The 25189-nt window shown below is 31.4% G+C and overlaps 2 protein-coding genes and 1 pseudogene across 2 annotated transcripts; 2 read left to right on the top strand and 1 right to left on the bottom strand.

The window, feature by feature from the left end:
- The first annotated feature begins 7750 nt into the window (after positions 1 to 7750).
- On the top strand, positions 7751 to 15691 carry LOC125835945 (serine/threonine-protein kinase ATG1t). The gene is made up of 8 exons (XM_049515054.1): positions 7751 to 8090; positions 12485 to 12602; positions 12705 to 12763; positions 14086 to 14150; positions 14558 to 14651; positions 14720 to 14800; positions 14888 to 14999; positions 15081 to 15691. The coding sequence occupies exons 1-8, from the start codon at positions 7857 to 7859 to the stop codon at positions 15158 to 15160; spliced, it is 843 nt and encodes a 280-aa protein (XP_049371011.1). The 5' UTR covers positions 7751 to 7856; the 3' UTR covers positions 15161 to 15691.
- A 1200-nt stretch (positions 15692 to 16891) lies between these two features.
- Positions 16892 to 18430, top strand: LOC125835949 (polyubiquitin-like; annotated as a pseudogene).
- A 656-nt stretch (positions 18431 to 19086) lies between these two features.
- LOC125835917 (G-type lectin S-receptor-like serine/threonine-protein kinase LECRK3) lies at positions 19087 to 21597 on the bottom strand. Its single transcript, XM_049515023.1, has one exon. It carries the CDS (start codon positions 21555 to 21557, stop codon positions 19218 to 19220), a length of 2340 nt encoding a protein of 779 aa, XP_049370980.1. The 5' UTR covers positions 21558 to 21597; the 3' UTR covers positions 19087 to 19217.
- Positions 21598 to 25189: the final 3592 nt, after the last annotated feature.

The raw sequence follows: 25189 nt of genomic DNA, 5'->3' as shown, positions 1-25189 counted from the left end.
CATACCAAACACACCCTTAGTCTTCACTAGTGTCATTATTAGAAAAAACAAACAACGTAAAAGTTTAAATTCATAGATCTTTTGTATTTTGTAATACATAAACATGACCCTCAGACAACTATGCCCTCCAACTTTGAATATGCACAAGTAGACACTTAAACTTGTATAAAATTGAATAAATAGACACAAAGTGTCCTACATGGCATAATACATGTAGGACGCCACGTAGGACACAAAATTTTCAAGTAGGGTGCCATGTAGGACGGATGTGTCTATTTGTTCAATTTTATTCAAGTTTAAGTGTCTAATTGTGCACATTCAAAGTTAAAGGTCATAGTTGTCAACTAACGCCAAGTTAAGGGTTGTGTTTATGTATTATGCCTTTGTAAGATGACTACACAAACTTCTCTAGAAAGTCCCAAACACATCCTCAACAATAACTTTTCCAAAAATAAAAAAAATCTGTAAATTACATTTAAAAGAAAATTTCCTAAAAGTTGCTATCAAATGGTCTCCAACAAATTACTCTCCAATTTATATAGCCTATTAATTATATATACTTTCCTTTTTAATTTTTATTTTTTTTGAATAATAATAATATCAGCATTTTATTCCTATTAAGTCTCATTTATTCGATAAAAAAAATTTAAAAAAAACTTTTAAGGCATATATATATATTACTCTTATTTAGAAACGGAAGTTGAGGTACGAACACCGCATTATAAATTGCACCAAAAGTTAAAAAAGTTGTATATTAAAAATGTGACAAATAATAAGAATTCTATAATCTTATTGGCTAAATGATAACTGACTATTGCTAAAGTGCATACATACCCTTTTTGGATTAAAATTTGCACTGTGCAATTGTATACGTGTCGTATTATGATGCTCAACTCAAACTCTAGATTTTCTTGACGTTTAATTGTTTCCATTTCCATTAGTTTAACAACTTACCATTTTCTAAGTCCTCTTTTCGTGTTCTTGAAATACTCTTACCACTAATATCCTCTCTTTTTTACTCCCTCTGTCCACTTTTATTTGTCATGTTACGTTTTTCGAAAGTCAATTTGACTATTTTCAAAGTTAAGTTAGATTACATTAATTTAATATTTTAAACAAAAAATTTAGACATTCAAAAACTATACGAAAAATACTATAAATTGCAATTTTTTTGCATTTCAATATAATGAAAAAATACATCATAAAATGTTAATCAAAGTTTTTATAGTTTGATTCTAAAAAAGAAACTATGACAATTAAAAATGGACACAAATACTAATAGTTATTGCCATTTGGGCATTGGAAAGATGAAGCATATCAGTCTAATTTGTGTCATGTGATAATAGTGGGAATTTTGAAATTTCAAACTTCTATTGAATTTGAATATATAACTTTAAATTTTTTGAAATAAAATTTATATATTTAAAAATTATATTAAATTATAATAATAAACAACTTAAAATATTTAAAATACATAAAAATGCTAACAAAAGAAAATTGATTTACTAAAATTATTCTTAAAAAAAAACACTCTCAAAATTTCAAGAATCCCACCTAAATTGGGAACAGAGGGAATATCATGTAGGGAGTACTATATTTGTCTAAAAATTATTTTCCACTCTTCAGAATTTGTACTATATTTGTCTAATATTTATTTTTCACTATTTTATTACCTCTTGAGAATTTGTTCCTCTACTATTCACGACGTCTTATTTTGCTTGTATGTAAATCATACTATTTCTCATTTATATGCCAAAACAATCATTTTTGAGTAAAGCAATAGCTGGAAAAAAATGTAGTAACTAAATCTTTGTGTTTTTCTGCACATATTGTAAAGGAAAAAAACTATGATATACACATGTAGAAAACAAAGGTGGATTATAGTTATTCAATCAATATCCATCTTTACTGCTCCATCCATTTTGAATTTGTTGGTTAGTTTATTTTATTTTATCTTTACATGTACTATATTAAGATAATAAAATTAAAGTGTATTTAGTATATTTTACATAGTTTTAGTTTAGTACCACAAAATTTTAAGAAAAAAATATATAACTATACAACTTAAGATATCATAATCTCTAAATTTTTCTATCATTTAAAAAATTACGTACAAAAATCATCTCTCTGATACATCCCTCCCACTATGAATCATGTCCATAGTTATGTAACCGACAATAGAGAAATGTATCCGACGCAACAACAGAGTTGAGACCAATGTATCCAACAATAGAGGAATGTATCCGACATAACAAAATCAATATATAGACCAATGTATCCGACAACAAATGAATGTATCTGACGCAACAACAGAGTAGAGACCAATGTATTTGACAGTAGAGGAATATATCTTAGTTCTGACACAACAAAATCTTCAGTAATGTATCATTTGCAATGTATCGAACAACTAAGAAATATATCCGAGGACAATGAAAAATTCAAAATTTTTATAATTAGGGAAACTTTTGAGATAATGTAATTAGCCTTCAAAATGTATGAAATTTCTCTATCTTATACAAATTTTAAAGTACATTTGACATTGTTGGGCCTGTGCACAGCACGGACTATGCCCATCTAGTTACTCCTATTTAGAAATGGGAGTTTGGGAGGACCAACATTGCACTAAAGAGTTGGACTAAAAGCTATAGAAATTATACATTGAGGCCCACCAAAAAGATGAACTATTCTTTTTTTCTACTTTCCATTCTCCCCTTTTACTCTCTTTAGTTTATCTTTCATCTTAAATTTTTCATAGTTCTTTAAAATATTTTGAATTATTAATTATTATGAATTATAATGTTTTGATTTTTACGTAGTTTACAAATATATAAATTTCATTTTTAAAAAATTGAAGATATCATACGCAAATTTATGGTCAAACTTAAACTATTTGATTCTTGAGAAATAAAAAGTGTCACATAAAATGGGACAGACGAAGGATAACTCTCAATTAAATTTATTTCACTTTTTAGTTTCCATTTTTAACATAATTTTTGAAATTGGATTTCTAGGAATTCTATAGTAGACCCATTTAAATTTGACTTTTTTGTTTTAAATTAGAGAACTTGGCCGCACTTCGCACGATCATTAAAATTAAATATTTTTGATTAATTTTATATTTACTCTGTTGTTTAATCGTAATATTATTATTTGTTTTAATAATATGAAGATTGTGAAAAAAAATAAAGCTTCACAAATTTTACATCTATTAAATGAGGAAGAATATATTTTTTATCAAATAAGTTAAAATATATTTGCTAATAACAAATTCTGAAGTTGATCCTTTAATATATAATATATAATCCAGTGTACCATTCTCCTTAAATGTCTAAGAAATATCTCATAATGTCAAATAACACTGTAATACTCCCTATGTCCCTAATTACTTGTCCACTTTTAAATTGACACATTTATTAAGAAATCAATTAATGACATAGTGAGTTTATCATTTTACCCCTATTAATTATGAAGTAGATGAAAAGTTCTGCAATTTTCAAAGTAATTAGCCATTTAATTGAGGGTATAATAGGTAAAAAAAATGTTCTTTCTTGATTTGTCAAAATGGACAAGTAATTAGAGACAACTATAAAAGGAAAAGTGAACAAGTAATTAGGGACAGAGGGAGTACTAAACAAATGCATCAGCAAATGAAATTTATATTAAAAATATATTGAATGATGACGTAATGATACCTTAATAGAATTTCTTATCCATTTAAAAAAAAAAACTTCAACCTTTCAATTTCATTATATCTTCATATTTAGTAGAAGAATCATCATTTATTATATTCTACTCCACCTTAATTGTACCATCAGAGTTTTAAGAATAAACATTAAATTTTAAATCGAAATAAAAAATCATTGAAAAATGACAGAAAAAATAATAATAGTATATGAAAATTAAAATAAGGTGCAAGAAAAGCCTTTTCACGATAATTTTTTAAAATATATTGATAACAATTAAAATAAAGCTGTTATTTTATCTTTAAAATTAAGTTTGATTGAATTGAATTAGTGCAATGAGAAAAAATATTAAACTAATAACTTTTTAATGTTATTAAATGCATTTTCTTTTTAATTTAGTAGTAGATTAAAAGTTCCGAATTAGGATATTAAAATAATATCTTACTCTCTCCTTAATTATTATGGTATTGGAAACATTTATTTTTCTTAAATGGTGATTCATTTTTCATTTACAATTATATCCAATTAATTTCTAATGTATTGAATGTGGTTATGGGATATTGAAATAATATTTTTATCTTTCCTTAATCATAATAAAATTATAATTTAATATTTATTTTTCTGAAATGATAATTTTGTTTTAATTCCTAGAACATATTGTTTACTATATTGAATGTAATTATAATAAAACATATTGTATTTAGTATGACAAAAGAACTCAAAAATTGGAGAAATTAGATAAATAGTAATCTTAACTTCTACGAAATGTCACATCATCATTTACATATCCAACTTTATATATATAAAAAAAAGAGTTAAAAAAGAAAAAATAAGTGATTTAAGAAAATTCTATAAATAACATTAGTGATCAGATGAAGATTAAGAAAAAACGTCAAATAAATTAGTAGTATTGATGATGATAAAAGTTAAATAAATCATTTTTTCTATTATTTAAATTTTTAACATAAAATTTCCAATCTTTTAAAATTAAAAATAAAATAAAAATCGAGGCAATAATTATTTTAAAGAAAAATATAACCAAAATTGTCAGAAAAAATTGATAAAAATAAATAAGTATCTATTACTAAGAATGGTGTCACTACATTTTCTATTTTAACTTTATTGTTACATATGGATAGAAACTTTTAGAAGAAGAAATGATTCAAAAATTTAAAAATAATGATTTCTTAAATGGTGATTCCTTTTCCATTTACAGCTTTTCAATTAATTTTTAATGTATTATATATGGTTATGGATATTGGAATAATAATTTTATCTTTCCTTAATCATAATAAATTATATTTTAACCTTTGTTTTTGTGAAATGATAATTTTATTTTCATTCGTACAACATATTCATTAATATATTAAATGTAATTATAATAAAACATGTTGTATTTAGTATGACAAAAGAATTCAAAATTTAAAAAAATTCAATAAATAATAATCCCAAATATATATATATATATATATCTAAGAAAATGATATAAATTAAATTAATGATGAAATGAAGATTAAGAAAAGAAGTAAAACAAATTAATAATAATATTGATGATGATAGGAGTTAAATAAATCATTTTTTATTTTTTTGTAAATTTTCAATATATATTTTTCAGTCTTTTAAAATTAGAAAATGCTAAAAAAATAAAACTAAAACTAAAAATCGAGGCAACAATTATTTTAAGGAAAAAATAACAAAAAATGTCAGAAACATTGATAAGAATAAATAAGTATCTATTGCTAAGAAGGTGTCACCCCACATTTTCTATTTTAGCTTTATTATTACATATAGATAGAAACTTTAAGATGAAGAATGATCCAAAAAATTTTAAAATAACAAATCAATTATGTAAAAATACATGTGTAATTCTTATAAAGTTATAATAACTAATTTCTTCAAATGAATAATTAAATGAAAGAAAAAAAAGTAATTAAGAAAATAATATAAATAACACTAATTATGAGATTAATAGCATTGATGAGGAAAGGAACTAAATATGATCATCTTTTTAAATACTTTTTTAAGAAAATATATATAAACTTTAATTAAAGATAAATAAGAAAAAAAAACTTTAAAGATACAAAAAATCAAGACAAAATAAAAGAAGAAAGAAATTAGAAGAATAATGAGGTTGAAAGAAATAATATCTAATTTTCTCTCTTTTCAAATCACAAAATAAATTTTTGCTTGTTCTCCTCCTAATTTGATACGAATTCCATAAATAGAATGATTTTTTCTCCAAATAATTTTTCTTACCCTTTGAAACACTAATCATCCTTCTTATAAATTTGTCAACCACAATGAATTTTCTCTCATTGTAGGAGGAATAAACATTTTTTCAAAAAGTCTTTTATTTTGAAAAGAACTTTTTGTTACATAATCTCTTTCTTTACATCAATGTCTTCACAAGAATCATGAGATATTCTCTCTTTCTCTTTTGTTAAAAAAGTCACATGACCGAGAAATTTGATGGACATCTTAGCGACAGAAGTTGATACCATATATTGATCATCATCGTCAGAAGAAGAAGAGCCAAAGTGAAGAAATTTGTTCTTATTTGCTACAAATGGTCAACTATTTTTTTTATAAGCTAAATAATTATAAACAGTTATGAAAAATGAATAGTTTTTATCTTTTCATCTTCCATTTTCATTTACTTAAATTTATATTAGTGTATTGGATGTTATAAATGACATAATTAATCGGGTATGATATAAATACTTTTTTAAAAAAAATACAAATAAGAAATACAAAACAAAGATAAAATGTCAAAACAAGGAGAAAAAAGATGAATAAAAATACTGGTCATAGAGAGATGCCACATCAGATTGTCTATATTCAGCTTTATATATACATATATAGGTTCATGCTCTTAGATGTTATTTTATTACTTAGCTGGCATCGACATTTTTGTAAATCTGATATCTATTTTAGAACATTTTATAATGTGGCATAGGCTGACAATTGAGATCATAAATTTAAAAATAATAAAATTTAATTTATTATAATACTAATATCAATATCATAAATATATATATATATATATATATATATATCATTTAAAAAATATATAAAAAGTATTATAAATTGTAATAATTAACCACTTTATTTTTTTAAAATCATATAACTAATTTGATTTACACTCCAAAATTCATAGGTGTCACATAATTTAGACATTAATTCTTCATTACTTAATATATGTAATTATATCAATGACATATAAATTGAAATAAAAAAATTACATATTTTATTTGAAAATCACGTAATAGTACTATAAGGTATAATAATTAACAACTTAACATATTTTAAAATTTTAATTGACTCTCCAAATTCCATATGTCTCATGTAATTGAGACAGAGAAAAACATATATTGGTTTAAAATTAATAAAAGTATTATAAATTATAATAATTAACAACTTAAAATTTATAAAAAAAATCCTTTAAAAAAATTTAGTTGGCTTTCCAAATTCAATTGGTATTACAATAATTAAAACATAGAAATTAACATAGATTGGACTCCTGCTAACATTTATGTTTCCTTTTTAATTTTTTTTTCTTTTATACTTTATATAAATAAATTTTTTATTGAAAAAGTATTATAAATCATAATAATTAATAGCTTAAAATATTTGAAAACATATAAAAAGTTTTTGTTAACTTTCAAAATTTCATCTATACCACATAAATTGGGAGAAATATAGATATATAGATATTTTAAGTTGCTAATGATTGTGAGTTATAGTACGTTTTATGTCATTTTCATATATTACTCGCTTTGTCCTGATTTATGTGATACAAATGAAATTTCCAAAGTCAATGAATTTTTTGTAAGTTTTTTTTAAAATTAACTTGTTATTTATTGTGATTTATAATATATTTACGTAAAACATATTCTAAATAAAAATAATTAGCAACTTAAAATATATAAAAACATACTAAAAAATTGATTAACTTCAAAGTTCATATGTACCACATAAATTAAAACAGAAACAGTAACATATATTGAGCCCCGTGCTGACACGGGATCCCATATCTAATATATATATATATCAAACTATGTCACATGAAATAAAATGGATGAAAATGTCCATAAAAGAACTGACGAGGAGCTTCGACGAAATATTGGCTCTTAATATTATTTCCCAACGAAAAAGCGCATAGAGAATATACAAATGGATGCTGATCATCCAACGATCGGAGAATACACGCTGACGTGTAAGCTCGGTGGCGGCTCATCGTCGACGGTATGGAAAGCCGAGCACCGGACCACCGGAAAAGTGGTGGCGCTGAAGCAAATCGACCTCCTCAAGCTCACTCGCCAACTCAAGAATTGCTTGGACTGTGAACTCAGCTTTTTATCTTCTGTTGAACACCCAAATATCATTCGCCTTTTCGATGTATTTCAGGTTAGTGGTGTCTCTCTCTTTAATATCAACAAAATTATACAATTGCTTTACCTAGGTGTCCGGGCTACTTGCTACCTCCCACTGCACAAGGCTAGGACATATGGGCAGCAAACACCTAGTGTTTTTTGTGTGCTTTTCTTTTGTCAGCTATGGTCCAAAGGTTTAGAAGTTTATAGGTCTATCCTTTTCTGCAATTATGCAATTTTTTCCCCAAAGGATACGTAGTTCTTGTGTGATGAAATGGAAACTAACTGCATTAGGGGTTTATATTTCAATTCTCATCGTGTCCCAAATGTGTGATTTGTTTAGGTTAAATCAGTGTTCTGTAATTGGAATAAGTGTGTGGTTTGTTAAATGGAACCAGAGTGTAGTTAGTGGATAAACTAGTCACGAGCGAAATCACCAACTTTGATTTAGTAAAAGGTGACTTTGATCAGTTATCTAGAAGCTTCTTATCAAAATTATCAATGTCTCTGCAGCTTATCAAAAATGAAACAAAAAAAATAATCAGAATATGTTCAGAAATTCCCAAAACCGAACAGATTGGCAAATGCATGATGCATCTTGTTCAAACTTTAGATGTTGTTGTGAAAAGAATTCAAGTATCCAACACAAATAGGCAATGGGCGGAGTAGTCCAGGACATTATAAACGCCTTTGGAAACCCTTACACAATTAATGAGTAAAACCTGGTGCTTGGGCCTACACGGGGATTACATATTTTCATCTTTTGTTTTTTGGAGAAGTTTGAAGATTGGACCTACTAGAGAGAGATCAAGATCAACAAGCCAAAGAGTGGTCTTGGATCTGAGAAGCTTGGAGAAAAGTTTGCGGCTCAATGGGCTGAATTGAGAGAGAAGAAACACAGAGAGGCTCGGTGGGATGAGTCGAGAGAAAAGCACATGTTCTTGGGTTTTATGCGTGGATTGATTTTTATTTTTTTTTATTGTCTCTTTTCTTGGAGAAGATTGGAGTGGACCTGCTTGAAAGAGAGAAGTGATCAAGCTCAACAGGCTGAGGAGTGGGCTTGAAACTGAGAGGAGAGTAGACTCTCCGGGCTAAGGAGTGGGCCTGAAGTGAAGTTTGTGGCTCGATATGCTGAATTGGGAGCGATGCACAGAGAGACTCGATGTGCTGAGTTGAGGAAGCCTAGATCATTATGGTAGGTAGAGAGAAGAAGTTGTGCCAAATAAACTTACCAAAGTTTGGCTTTGCTACCATTTGAAAAGATTATGAGCATCTAACACAGAACCTTAAGGCAATAGGTGGAGTAGCCCAGAACATTATAAACTCCTTCGAAAACTCGTACGCAGCCCATAATGGACAAGTGCATTCTCTAATCGAATGCAAGTAGAAATAGACTAGCTGGCATGCCAGTGCCAAAGTGCCAGTTATATGTAGGTTTTCATTCTATCTTTGGGTTATTGGTAGTGTGTGTGCCTGATTTCTCTGTACATGTTTGGCTTGAAGTTTCTGTGCAGAGAGTTGAATTAGCAGATTAATAATTCAAAGTGTTTGTTTCTCATGTTTAGACTGTTCTCTTTATGTGTAGGCTATTGCTCTCGCATTTCAGTATGAAGGTACATATGTTACAGTACCGAGAGTCCTTGCTATGCTTATTTCTTTTAGCTATGTAGCTGTCCTTCTTGAAGGTTGCCTTGTTTTAAATTAAATCCAGTAGCTACTTGAGTTCAGATCTTGCAAAGTTTCACTAATTAGGAGATTGTGTAGTTTTATGTAGTAACTGGTGTCTTAAAAAAGGAACTAGATTTTCTTCAAATCAAATTCTTAAAATCTTAGGTGATCCTTTTGTCTTGGGGAAATTTTTGCATTCCTTTTGTTATATTAAAATAGTCTTGATTATTGGTCTTTCTCTTGCCTAAAGAAACTTGAGAGTTGTATGAACCCATCTTTTCACAATGTTTTTCTTTGACAAGTCAAAAATATTTCATTTGTAAATACCAAATAGTGTCAATAGTATGTACAAGCTGTTTATACCGTGTAACCACCCACAGTCATTTTGGAAGTTTGTCTTGCTATCTATACAGCATTGTTTTCTTTCTTTGCACAAGAAATACAAGTTCGTTTAGCAAATGTTAACCCTTTTGCACTACTGGATTCTGTTGGAGCAACGGTAACCTACTTTTTCCTCTTCATTGTGGAGCTTATATTTTTCCATTAACAAATGGAGGATGAAAGTTGTCCCAGCCAACAGTCTGGGACTCTAGGTAGGATAAATTAAGTAGGCATTTGGCCATGCGATATCATATCACGATATGAAATCATAAGATGAAATAGCATTTGGACATGCAATTTCACGCTGGTATCATGAGATGAAATCCCTTCTCCAAAAATTATGATTTGGGAATTCCATATCATGATTTAGGATTTTTCAAATACAAAAATTGATCCACAAGATTATATTTTGTTAAAACAACCCCACATTTATATCTACTAACTATTTATTTCATATGTAAATAATATTTATAATCATATCATTACTTTTCAAAATTCGTTATTCTCACCAACATAAAATTTATTATTACTTTTAATTTGACGAATATAAATGATATAATAGAAATTGATTTGGTGTATATAAATTAGAATGGAGGGAGTAATATTTTTTTTTGGTTTTTCATAATAAAAAAATTTCTCTTTCGGCTACATATGAAAAAGTTCAAAGCAATTTAATATGAAAAAGGACAAAATTGGTGATGTATGTTTGATAAGCACTACTTTTAATATGTTTGATTTTAGCACAAAATTAATGCACTGAAAATGTGTAATTGCCAAAAGTGCCATTAATTGAAAAATATTTTTATTAGCTGCTAACAACTTCAACATTTATTTCACAATTGACAATCATAACATATACTAGCCACTTTATCATTACTCAGACCAAAGATTATTGTATTTTCTGAATCATAGAGAGTGTACTTTCTTAAACATAGATTATTATTTGAAAGAGTTTGGGAACTCATGTTCGAGTCCAAAATGGAAGGTAGTGCCTTGATACTGTTACTCGTACTCCGCCATTTATTCTGAGACGGTGGAAGTAAGTTTTTTCTTATAATTGAACCATATACATGTACACATAATCACCTCTCTTCAGAGGACAGAAGAAGCCAAATGAAGATGACCTTCTCAACAAAATAATCGTAGTTAGAATAGGAAGAGTTAGATGAAATAGACTTTTACTACTTTTTACAGTGCTACAAAACTTTTTTCTTAACTTAAGTGGAGAACAAATAGCTTTGTAATAATTTATTATGCGATTTTATAATTTTTTGTTTATTTGGTAAGATTGAATAAATAATTGGGGCTATATTAATAGTTTTGCAACTTATGAGATTCTTATGTTTATGAGAAAGAGTTCACATCGCATGTTCAAACAAAACTTCAACTTCATCTCATGATTTCATATTATGATTTTATATCATGATTTCATATCGCTTGGCCAAACAGGCCTTAAGAATAACCTCATTTAAATTTCATCAGGCCAACATTATACAAAATAGGGAAAATGGCCTGATATACCCCTCAACTTTGCTATTTAGAGCTGATATACCCATCGTTATGGAAATAGCTCATAAATATCCTTACCGTTATACAAATGGCTCACATATCCTGATGCTCTATTGAACAATTGTTGCACTTTATAATTCTGACGAATTGAGCATGTAAGATCAAATATTGATACTGGGGAGCAAGGGTTAACTGCTAAGAAGCAAGAAAATTCACTAGAGATTCCTGCAAACTCATTGGCTTAATTTGTCGGAATTATGTTTATTTTCTTCCTTTCGTTTTTCCTTCTACTTTTCAAAGAAAAGATAAACGAATTATGTATCTTTACAATCTTATAATGAGCAATAGTGGTTGGCTAATATTTTGTGGAAAAAAAAAGAGATAAACCCAGTCTAAAAGTGGTGGTATCACTCCACTTCTCTTTTGAGTTTTTTTTTATAAAAAAGATAAGGTTTCTGAAAGTCACCCATGACTTGAAGGTGCTAGTAGGAAAGTAGAAAAGTTATTTGGGTGCATAATATCTAAGCAAAATTTACCAGGAGGAAAGACTTTAATCTTTCCTACTTTCGATTGTGTATGATATTCTACTCCGAGCATGTGATTAAGCAGTAAAATATATTATCGTAGCTTTTGGTTGGACGGCAATTTAGTACTTCATAGTTTATGCACTAGATACTGCAAAAGTTGTGACCCTATAAAATTTATTCTCTGGGTTTTGGAGGTGTGGTTTTGAAGTTCTTGTTGACATGCATCAGTGCATGGCTTGTTTATGTTTGACTTGCAAAGGTTGATTCATTAGGAAGAAGATTTAGTGCAAAAATATAATCATTGTATGATTTCTTAATTTGAAAAAACTGCTTTATCCCTTAGGCTGAAAACTCTATTTTCCTTGTCTTGGAGTTTTGTGCTGGAGGGGATCTGGCTGCTTATATTCGGGATCATGGCAGAGTTCAAGAATGCGTAGCTAGAAAATTTATGAAACAGATTGGTAACTTTTTGTTTAGAGCTCTTCGTCACTATTTCTTTTCTTATCATGTTGTCCTTGCTCAATTCTTGTACAATTGATGCCATTCTGGTTGCGATATAGTAGGAGCTGGCCTAGAGGTACTGAGCATGCACCATATCCTCCACCGTGACTTGAAGCCAGAGGTATAAGTTTTTTTTTTTCTTATGATGTTAAATTGAATACAATACACACATTCTAGATCTATAAAGTATGTTTAACTTCTTCCAGCAGAGGCCTTTATAGGTTTGGTCGTATGCAACAAAATCCAGGGACTGTTGCTAATGAAACATGGGTAATACTTGTGAACATGCATAAAATAAACAAACTTTAAACTACTAAAACTTTAAGGGGTCGTTTGGTAGAGTGTACAAGAATAGTATTGAATAGATGTGTTAGTAGTGCTGGGATTATTTCTTATCCACTGTTTGATTTGGTGTATTAAGGACAATTTTTGTCTTTAACCATTCTTCTTCATGTATTAATAACCTTTGTATGACTTATACCATGATTTGCTATGTATTAGTTATACACCCTATAATACTAAAAATCTTACCAAACAAAGGATTAAATAATATCATGGCTAATACATGTATTATTTTCTATAATACATCCTACCAAACGACCCCTTGAAATAGAAGTATACTCACTATTTTTCTCCCAAGCTATAATACATCTTTGATTTAATTTGCTATTGCACTATATCATTATGCAGTTTCGTATTGCTTAGTTGCATGTGAAGGTGGGTAAAACCTGGTGCATCAACAATTTTTCCAAATGAACCAAGCTTCGTTTAGGTTGTTGAAATCTCTAGGTTTAGTTTCTTTTTTTCCCCTTCATTTTGCATAAATCAATTGTCTAAAATGCTGTTTTCTCCAACTAACATTTCATGCTCCTATTATTGTCTTGAGCTGATATCCCAATCCCTTTCGTTGGCTGAGGAGTTGAATGTGTATGATACAAATGCTAGGTGTACTTCAGTTTTGGAATTTAGAACAAAAAAAAACTCAACTTAGGAAAAGGTTTTTGAAAAGGGGAAAGGAAGTTTGAGAAATAAAAGTAGGCCTAATTCTTGAGATATGGTGAAGAAGGGAATGAGGAAGCATGAAAGTGCATAAAGTGGGAGAAATTGTGTCCAAAAGAGAAGAAAAAATAGCAATAGATATCTATGAGAAGAAGTGAGTAAAGAGTCTCCTAACACACAACCTACAAAAATTTAGTACACCAGCATAATAATCTACAAGTGGGCTACATAATAAAAAAAAAAATGGTACTCTTTTTGTTTTTGGTTTGGCAAGTTTTTATTTGACGCTGCTTTATAAAAAAGTTTCTTCTTTTCATCATTATTCTCTTCTTTTTCTTGTTGAATTTTGCTTATCTTTGAATACTTATGCTCAAAATACATGATGTTTATCTTCTTCTTTTTTTGCCTTTAATAATGTTCTAATTTAGGTCATTTATGGTTCAGAACATTCTTTTATCTACGATGGAGACTGACCCAATTCTTAAGATTGCTGATTTTGGTCTCTCAAGGTAAAGAAAAAAAAATGATACAAGTTACCTTTTCAAAAAAAAAAAAAAAAACAAAGGTAAAGAAAAATGATACTCCCTCTGTCCTAATTTATGTGACACATTTCGAATTTCGAGATTCAGACAAGTTTATCTTTGACCGTAATTTTTTCATATATCTTTTAAATATTTTCAATTATCAATTATTGGGACTTATAGTACTTTTAATGTAGTTTACAAATATATAAATTTCATTTTAAAAAATTTGAAGATTCCATGAGCAAATTCTCGGTCAAACTTAAACTGTTTGACTCTCGAAAAGCAAAATGTGTCACATAAATTGGGACAGAGGGAGTATGAATTATTAAACAGGGAATGTCAAATGCCTTGGCATCATTAACAATCTCTGTATCTTTTTATTCTTGGAACAGAATGTTAAATCCGAATGACCTTGCAGAAACAGTTTGTGGGTCCCCTTTTTACATGGCTCCAGAAATTCTAGAATTTAAAAAGTATGATGATAAGGTAAGAACTATTTACTGTACAACTATGTTACACAGATTGGACAAACTGATATGTATTCTCTTGAATAGGTTGATATGTGGAGTCTCGGAGCAATTTTTTTTGAACTACTTAATGGTTACCCTCCCTTTCGTGGTAGAACTAGTGTTCAGGTAATAGCATTTCTTTAATGCAAATTGCAAAGGCCCTTCCTCTGTTTGTTAGTTCACCGTCTTCAATTATATTTTTTTTTAAAATAGATACTGCGGAATATCAAGGCATCTCTACGTCTTCCTTTCTTTGAGCCGATTCTTCCTCAGTTGCACCCGGGTTGTGTTGACTTTTGCTCAAGACTATTGTCTATCGATCCAGGTTTGCAGATTTCTGTACACAATATCATTTGTATTGTCTTCCTACCTCATTAAAGTTTGATAAATCACCTTATATCTGCAGAGAAACGGATCTCTTTTAAAGAGTTTTGTGGACACGACTTTTTGAAGATAGACGAAGGGGGAGATAAGAGGTTCTGTTAGAGGTCAAAAACATCCGGATATCCCACTGAGCAGAAGTGCCCACCAGTTTAATCATCAATGTACAAATGTGGATTCTGTTTTTCAGTTATCACCTTAGTGGGGTCAGCTCTTTTTTTCCTGCTGATTTACTCTAGGCTAGTCACCAGTCGATCAGTTCCGAATTCATGTAAAGGTTTCATTAGAAATCATCATCATCCCGTATGCTTCATATGTCTGTAAATTGTCATATATACAACCTGATAACAATTGTACATCCTAGTTCTTTTTTCACTGATGATTCAGTTAACTTTTACCCTTCTAATAACTAGCTTCAGTAGCATTGACTCCTAAACTGCTTGCACTCTCCTGCTTCAAGCCTTTCATCTTTGGCCATCAGAATTGAAGGACAAATGAATGGTTTTCTCCAAATTCTTCAAATTGATCATATCGAGCTGGGGGGATTTCTTCAGAACAATTAGTGTCGGTGTCATTTGTCTCCAAAACCATCTAGTTAGGTGAATTGTATGTATCTCTTCAATAATACCCGGGTTAACCTCCAACATTTTCCTATCAACAGTCACCCAATCGTCTCCTATCTCTTTCTTGTACTCAATCTGCGCATTTATGAGATACTCTTTCCAAGTACATTTGATAAGTAGTCTCCAATGACAGTTTGAAACTTTCTATATCTTCTATCGCATTGTCGTACTGTTAAACTCTTGGGCGAACAAGTCCAGAAAATGTCATCAAAGTAAGTGGGACATGACAAATCTGATGAGTAGACATTATCAGATAATATCAAATTCTCGACTTCAGGTATGGGAAGACGATCAACTCCACTTGCTGCTTGAAAGTATTTAGTGATATGCTGGATTTTGAAAGATGGAATACGCTATATCAAGTCTACAGACAAATAATTCAACTCTATTAGAGATCTCCGTAAGTGTATGAACTGATCAAATGATAAAGACGGTAGTCTATATGGAACAGAGAAAGCCAAGGAGAGTAACTTGGGCACATCAAAAATGGCTTGCACTAATTGACTGTACTCAGCTATGCTACATAGCTATCAGTTTTTTCTTGATTCAATTCTTTTGTTTGTCAACTCTTATTGATCTGTAGGGTGATCTTTTTTTGAATTTTTTTTATTTTTGTGTGGGCAATTTGTAATTCTTTCCGATTATTCTGGATTGTGAACTTGATTTGATTTGCGATGTATCCAATTGTGGGTTTCTCTGCACATGCATCACTCTAAATGAAAAATATAGTTTGTTTTATGTAGATTTGGATGCTTCTAGGGGTTCATTGATTTGTTTGTAAAAATGTGCTGGTGCATTGGATTTTGAATTTTTATTAAAGAATTCTGAAATGAGATGATATTTTTTTTTATTCGGTTGATGTTAGATCTATTAATCTTCTTCATTTGGTTGTTCTCGTCTTCTGGTGGCTCTCTGATAGTGTATTTACTTGACTTTGGATATGTTGCTTTTGCTTTTTCTATGGTTTCTAATCAATTAGGATTTTCTTATCTTATAATCTCTTAAGTTGCGTTTGGTTTGATATATTTGATTTTAGCTTCAATTTGTTTCTTGGGATGACCTGGTTCCGAATTAAACAAGTTCTAGGATTCGTGTGCAAGCTATGAGAGTTCATATTATGTCGGTAGTTCGCTGCTGTAGGAGGAGAACTTGCAAAACCTTTCTTTTCTTTTCTATTTGGACTTTCAAAGCTGCTAGTTTGACAGTGTTCTTCAATATATTTCAGATGCAGATCTTTGTTAAGACGCTCACTGGAAAGACCATCACTCTTGAGGTTGAGAGTTCTGACACCATTGATAATGTCAAAGCTAAGATTCAAGACAAGGCATTCCTCCTGATCAGCAGAGGCTGATCTTTGCTGGGAAACAGCTTGAAGATGGCCGAACACTTGCTGACTACAACATCCAAAAGGAGTCCACCCTCCATCTTGTCCTCCACCTCCGTGGTGGAATGCAAATCTTCGTTAAAACTCTGACAGGAAAGTCTATAATCTTGAGGTCGAGAGCTCAGACACCACTGATAATGTTAAAGCTAAAATTCAAGAAAAGGAAGCATCCCCCCTGACCAGCAGAGGCTGATCTTTGCCGGAAAACAACTTGAAGATGGTAGAACTCTTGCTGACTTCTACATTCAAAAGGAGTCCACGGACTCCTTCACCTTGCCCTCCCCCTTCGTGGTGCTATGCAGTTATTTGTCAAGACACTTACTGGAAAGACTATCACCCTTGAAGTTGAAAGTTCAGATAAAATTGACAATGTGAAAGCGAAAATTCAGGATAAGGAAGGGATTCCTCCAGACCAGCAGAGACTGATCTTTTCCGGTGAGCAACTTGAGGATGGAAGGACCCTGGCCGACAACAATATTCAGAAAGAGTCGATGTTACATATTGTTCTTTGTCTGAGGGGTGGCATGCAAATATTTGTCAAGACATTGACAGGGAAGACAATTACTTTGGAGGTTGAGAGTTCAGATACTATCAACAATGTTAAAGCAAAGATCCAAGACAAGGAGGGTATTCCTCCAAACCAGCAGAGATTGATCTTTGCTGGAGAGCAACTTGAAGATGGAAGGACCTTGGCAGATTACAACATTCAGAAAGAATCAACCCTGCACCTTGTTCTTCGTCTTACAGGTGGTATGCAAATTTTTGTGTAGACTTAGACTGGGATGACAATTACGTTGGAGGTTGAGAGTTCAGATACCAATGACAACGTCAAAGCAAAGATTCAAGACAAGGAGGAGGGTATTCCCCCCTGACCAGTAGCATTTGATTTTTGCTGGTAAATAACTTGAGGATGGGAGGAACCTTGCAGACTATAACATCCAGAAGGAGTTAACTCTCCATTTGGTGTTGCGTTTGAGAGGAGGGATGCAGATCTTTGTGAAGACTCTGATTGGGAAGACAATCACAATGGAGGTGGAGAGCTCTGATACTATTGACAATGTGAAAGCAAAGATACAGGACAACGAGGGATTCCACCAGATCAACAGAGGCTCATCTTTGCTGGTAAGCAGCTTGAGGATGGCCGCACCCTTGCAGACTACAATATCCACAAAGAGTCTACTCTTCATCTTGTCCTCAGGCTTCGTGGTGGAAACTTCTGAACTTCATGCGTTCTAATGCTGATTTCTTGATGGCTGTATCAACGTTTGCTTTGTTTTATTTCAAGACTTCTAGTGTTTTTGTTATAGTTTTACCTCTGTTAGAGACCTCGCGATGTGTTATATTCTATTGTTTTTGCTGCAAACTAAATAAATAAATATTAGCTGATAAATGTGTTGGTGATCCTCACTCCTCCAGATACATTGTTAACTCAACACACACACACACGCACTCACAAACACACCCTGCTATGCAGGTACAGGGAAAAAAGAAGGCATGTTTGACAGTTTGACAACCCAATAGTTCTTTTGGCAAAAAATCAGTATTATGGTGGTGATTTGGTAAAATTCCGTTAATAGTGATGAGTTCTACCTTTGATCTACGCAGTCTTATTTATTTTGTAATATGTTTCTTTTATTTAAAGGTGGACTTAAGCACCTTATTTTAATCGGTTCACTAAATTGCTTCCAACAGTTTTTTTGTTTGTTTAAAGAATGGACAAAAGAGAACACTCTCTCCATCTGTGAAGGTTATCTAGACTATAGACAAAGGAGTTCATCTGCTTTGTGAGGACTCCCGACTATAGGTGACACGACTTGTGATTGTTGCAGATTTGCTTCCACTATGGAGAAACCCGTAAGTCTCCTAAATTAGTATTTACAAAATATAGTTTCATTGTACTACATGTAAATTTGAAGAGGAGTGCTAATATGGACAACACTCAAAATGGGAATAAGCCTTCGTTCACTACAGCAGAAGATAAATCCATGCAGTTCTGTTAACTGGTGGCTACAAGAGGCAGAGAATGATGTAGAAATTTGATAGAACTATATTTTATTTAGCTCAAGTATGGATGATAAAGTACTCTGCTCTCTATGGGGAAGTTGGAATACTTGAAACTTGAAGTACAAAAACCATAAAGTGAAGAAGTTCAAAACTATATGGCACTTAAAAAAGAAGTAGGACTAGGAGGCACTGGAATTTCTACTGTCCCTTCCAGCATCAGTAGAACTTTCTTCATTGAAGGGCGAAGTGATGGTTCGTCTTGAATGCACCAGATGCTTATTTTCACCATTCTCTCGAATTGTCTTCTATCAACCTCCTCGTCCCCGACTAGTTTATCTAGCTCTCCTGCACCAAAGCAATCGTAGACCCAGTATTCAAGAATTGACTCATTTTCATCAAGGCTCATATCAACACACTTCCGCCTACAGATCAATTCCAATAGGACGACACCAAAACTGTAAACGTCTGCTTTCACTGTCACTGGTAGTTTCCGGTGCCATTCTGGTGCAACATAGCCTCTGGTCCCTCTTATCCCTGTGTAGGTTCTTGTTTGGTCTTTCTTTAAGAGCTTGGCCATTCCAAAGTCAGATATTTTTGCACTGTATTGATCATCCATGAGTATGTTCTGAGGCTTTATATCACAATGGATGATTTGTGTGTCACACTCGTCATGCAAATATAGGAGACCCCTTGCAATATCTCGAGCGATGCCACAGCTTTCCTCCCACGTGGGCTGTTTTTCTGTTGTAAAAAGTATGTCCGCAAGTGACCCATTGGTCATGTACTCATACACCAGAAGCCTTATTGATCCCTCCAGGCAATAACCAAGGAGGCGGACGAGATTTCGGTGATGTGTCCTTCCAATGATTTTTATTTCAGTTTGGAACTCTGTTTCCCCTTCTACTAATTCTTTGTCTAGTCTCTTAACAGCTATCACTTTCTGGTCTTCTGCCAAAATTCCTTTAAATACTGTTCCAAATGCTCCCCTCCCTAACGCTTCTTTGAAACCACTGGTTGCCTGCTCTAGTTCTGCATAGGAAAATGCTCGTGGAGCAACATCCTCACATAACTGAACACTTCTACTCTCCTGGATTTTTCTGTAAGTCCAGACATGATTTCTGTGAATGAGGAATCCGGAGATGCCTAACACCAACAAAGCAAAAACAGCCAATGTAATGCCGGCAATTAGGATGTCTATCCTTAGCTTTTTGCCTTTTGTTTCTTCAATCGTCTGATAAGGTACCCCTTCGTTGGGTATGAAATTAGTGCCCACCTTGACCAATACTAAATTAGAATTACCCAAGTCTCTCCTTCCATACCTCAGAGGCAGCCTTTGCTTTCTACACTCTCTGTCTTTGAACAGAGCAGCCTCACAGTTACAATCCTGTAGACAGGCTTGTTCACAATCTTCCTTGGTCGATCCGGCCAAAACAACATAAGTGCTATCTTCCCATCCTGTGTTTTCAACTGTTCTCATGGCATAGTATTTGGAAGTGCTCTCCTTTAACAGACAGGTTTCTGCGGTGAAATTCCTTACACAGCCTGCGCTCCAATTTCCTGGCATTACAAAATCAAATCCCGGAAGACACAAACATTTAGCTTGATCATCTATATTGGTGCAAAAACCATTAAGCCCACAAAGGCCTTTTGGATTACACCTATCATCTGTTGATGACCATATCACGGAGCTGTTCTGTTGGTTCAGAGAATGTGAATAAACTCTAAGTATACCATCAGCATCAATTTTCAGCATATAGATAATGGTCCTTTCTCTAGGGTAGCCTCCTCTGGTTAGATTTCTTAGACTATTAGTGGAATTGAGCAAGTAGAGGAGGCCGTCATCATCAAGATTCAGTGTAACATTATTCCCTACTCCATTAGTGCCTGTTGAGTAGTAAGAATATGGGGCACTATCTGGTGTATTGACAGGGTACTGAACGAGGTTCCCATCATCTTGCATTTTGAGACGGAAAATCCCTAATGAGTCATCTGCTTCCGAGGCACTCGAGAACAGCTCTTGTCCAGCTGATATATGCTGACCTGGTAAAAGGGTGTTTGTTGGATTGTCAAAGCTTCGCCATATGATACTGTGATCAGAATTATAGAGCACAAAGTTGCCAGTATCCAGCATGGAAGCTGAAGCAATGACTTGACCAGAGAGATTTACGACAGTGATTTCTTGGTCTCCTACTTGTACAATGAGCCTTCCATCATTAGTTAAGAGCAAGACAGCATTGCTCGGGACAACAGGACTGTTCCTATTTGCTGTCCACACTGCTGTCTTCTTAGGCATACCGGCAATTAAGATTCCAACAGCATAGCCATTGTTTTGTTCATAAAACCCAAAGGCAAAGCGCCTGGACGGCGAAAACCATGATGAATTGGTAGTAGGTGTTAGAGAAGAGCCAAGAGTTATATTGAACTGCCTTTGTTGTGCTAGTGCTACCGCATGAAATGCAGATAATATTAATAACCATAGCAAAACAGCCATAGATTTTAGCTTTTCTTCTCTTTTTTTTTTTACTTTGATTTGTCACAAAATTGATACACAATTCAGTTTATAATAACAACTTGGAAGGATCCAAAGACTTGAGCTACTGTAGGACAAGTCAATTCATGGCAATTAAGTAAAAGACGCGTTACATAGGAGACTTGGAAATTATTCAGTCCTGTCAATTTTGAGGTACTCGTCTAAAAGACGGATAAATTATCTTTTTTAATTCATACATATATAATCAGGGGCGGAGTCACCTTACAGTTACGAGTTTATCTTCGGCGGAAAATTATATCATTTATACATGGTTAAAATAATTTTTTAGGTATATATAGTAGATGTCAAATCTCCTTCGGCTACTTCGTGTGTCTATTTTTTTAGATTTTGCACCGCCTTATTGAAAATTCTGGCTCCGCCACGGTATATAATAAGGATGTTTGAGGTAAGATAACTCAACCTTCTTCTTGATGTTTATGTTTTTTACATTATTTAAGCATCCTCATTTGTAATATCATCTTATAGAGTGTATTATAAACTTTGTGATGATCATAGAATACTTTGTTTTCTTTACCTCTTATTTTCGTTAGCCTAGCCCCTTTGCTTGGACTTATTCACAATAAGGATTTTATTTTATTATCATATCATCATCATATATTATTAAAAGTGATAAGCTTCAAAGTGAAAAGTTGGATTATCATTTGTCCCTCTACTAAATTAAATATCTAATCAAATACTAATATTTTATTTACGTAGTAGGAGAATTTGAAGTCCTTTAATAATTAAATTATTATTTTATTGATAAATGAGTACATTAATATTGCTTTTAATCATTATCATAAATCTCATAATGGAAGAATTTGAAAAGTTTTGATTGATAAAATAATGTAACCGGATTTTTTCCTCTAAAATAACTACATTTTCCCTTCTAAACAGACTATTGTTTAATATTGAAGTAAATAATTTGAAAAGGTGCCATTAAAAAAAAATAATACATACAAATTTCATATATAAAGATACATATGTTTTTTAATATTTCTACTAAGTGTATTCATCCCAACTTGATTCTCTTTGATGATCGATGTACCAATTCTTTCTTGGATAATCGATATAAAGAAGAAAGAGCAATTTTCTATTTGAGATGACATTCATCTACGTGTTTGTCATGTAATTTTTTTTTTAGAAATTTAAGATTTTTATTCTTTACAACAAATTGGTAGGACCGTAGTAATTGAATAATTGATAATTTGTGAATGTTTTGTTCATTTTTAAAAATTATTATTCTTACTACAGTTACTTTATAAACCATCTCTTATTTATATATGAAATGAAGATCAATTCATATGTGATTTGTAACTAACTATTCTCAATGCGGAAGAGGAAGAATTGAAGAAAAAGTTGAAGTAAAAAGAAGGAAAAACACGATATTAAATATTACTGATGTATTTTGTATTTTTGTTATATTTTATAACTAAAATTTTCTTTCTCTGTGAAATTTTAAAATTTCTTATTTTTGGTATTATGTCTGGAAAAAGAAGTTTTAGCATTTATTAATTTTTTTTTAGCAAATTTTATGTAATATGGAACATGAATTTGAAATTGTTCTTCTTATTTGCTTATAAAGTGATTTTATTAAATGACTGAACTAATCGTGATACTATAATATATAGATATATTCCATTAAATTAATAATGATTCACTAAACATCATAAGAAGGCATATGTTGTTCAAATTTCTATACTACTTATACATAAAATAAATTTCATTCCCCTACAACTTCTTATACGTAATTATATAAAAGAAATTATAGTTTTTTAATGATACATGTTTTATTTGTACAGAGAAGCATATATTTAATCACATCATATAATATGTTAGTTTTTAAAAATTATCATCCTTACTATATAGTTACTTTATAAACCATCTCCTATTTATATATGAAAAATCAACTCATATGTGATTTATAACTTAAATATTTTATGTGATTTCTTGAACAAATGTGCTACGCACATTCTTAGAGACTAATTAATAAAAACACTACATTTACTATCTAGTAGCATAAATTTGTAAAAAGGAAGATTAAAAAAAAAAAAGTTTTAAAATTTTTACAGTTGGATATCTTTAAATTGACAGGAGTTAATGTGGACAAAAATTTTGGTAGAAATTAATTGTGCAATTTTTGGAGCCTTTCAAGTCTTCTTACTTTTCGGTCAATAGGAATTGTATGCATTGACTTAGTCTACGTCTTTCTTACTTTTCATGATTAAGAAATCACGTTCTATAGTGGAAATTTTTTAATTAATTTATGGTGAGAAAAATCTTTATTTCTAATAGTGCATATTTGATTGAATTTAGTAGCTTAGGTTAAAATCAATAAGCTTTTTTTTTTTTAAATCGAATTTGGTATTGATGAAAAGAAAAAATATGCTTCAAAGTAAAATTTGCAAGGTAAAAAAAAAGTATATTAGTATTCCTTCATTTTTAATCAGTCTCGGATATGGAGGTGCCTTTGGTGTGGAGTTGGTTTATCCTTTATTAAAATAGGACTTCCCGATCCAGATTAGTTAGTTGGAAAAAAAAATAGAGGAAAAGAAAGATAAACAAATGGTATTAGTGTGAAAACAAAATGAATCAAAGCTTCTTATCAAAGTATTTAAATGTTGAATTTTAACCATTTAGTTTAATCTTCATTCTAGTGTCTTACACCTAATGCTTTGTTGTGAAATAGGGGAAGGAAGACGGTGAAAAGGAGAAGGGAAAGTTGAATGGATCAAGATACGTGATGGAGAAAGTATATAGTAGGGGATTTGGGAAGGAAAAACTATTTGTTTCTTGTTTGGTTCAAAGAGGTACTCATTCCGTCCCATTTTATGTGAAATAGTTTGACTCGAAACAGAAAAAAAGACTTTTAAAATTTGTGGTTTAAAATAAATGATAAAAATTTGTGTGACTACAAATCATTTCAATAAAGGTAAAATAAATATTAACTTGTTAATATAAAAATGTGTAACTTTTTTTGAAACTGACTAAAAAAGAAAGGAAGTCATATAAATTGGGACGGAGGAGTACTAAATAAGATAGCTTGTTACAGCTTGGGTGCTCATATGCCAGTTTGGGTGCACCTCGACTCATTTACGAAACAACTTGTTACAAACCACAAGCGGAGGGATCTGTAAGGGCGGGTGTAACGCTATATAAGCTATTAGATCAGCTAGATATTTCGATTCATGTATTCGGATAAACATAGACATGAGAATTACTCGTAAGAAGACAAAGATATTGTGTTTTTAAGAAAGTTAAACAAAAAGTTGAAATTGTGTCATATCATGTATAATCATCTCTCCCTAATACTTATTCAGTCTACTTCTCCCTCATAACCATCCATAGCCAACCTCTCACACCTCCAGGCATCTCCTCTTCACATGCCCAAACTATTTCAATCTTGCCTCTCGCATTTTGTCCTCCATTGAAGTCACTCCTACCTAGTCCCGGATATCTTCATTTCTAACAATCCACAACTAGTTAGATATTCCAAACTTTCTAAAGTAGTTTGGCCTGTATCATTGTACACACCAGGAAGAATTAAGTCATCCAAAGCTGAAGAGAGAAAAGGATTAGTAAATATGCTCCAA

This window comes from Solanum verrucosum, unplaced genomic scaffold (assembly GCF_900185275.1).
Source record: "Solanum verrucosum unplaced genomic scaffold, falcon-dt-bn FXZP01000128.1, whole genome shotgun sequence".
Classification (NCBI taxonomy): Eukaryota; Viridiplantae; Streptophyta; class Magnoliopsida; order Solanales; family Solanaceae; genus Solanum; species Solanum verrucosum.
Note: the sequence above shows the minus strand (reverse complement) of the source record. Positions and strands in the feature narration are given on the sequence as shown.

Bases quoted from the DNA above. Each gene is read 5' to 3' on its own strand.
- LOC125835945 (XM_049515054.1), top strand. From the start codon at position 7,857: ATGGATGCTGATCATCCAACGATCGGAGAATACACGCTGACGTGTAAG. The intron at 12,764-14,085 runs GTATAAGTTTTT...TTTATGGTTCAG, and splicing joins ACCGTGACTTGAAGCCAGAG to AACATTCTTTTATCTACGAT. The intron at 14,652-14,719 runs GTAAGAACTATT...TCTCTTGAATAG, and splicing joins TTAAAAAGTATGATGATAAG to GTTGATATGTGGAGTCTCGG.
- LOC125835917 (XM_049515023.1), bottom strand. From the start codon at position 21,557: ATGGCTGTTTTGCTATGGTTATTAATATTATCTGCATTTCATGCGGTA.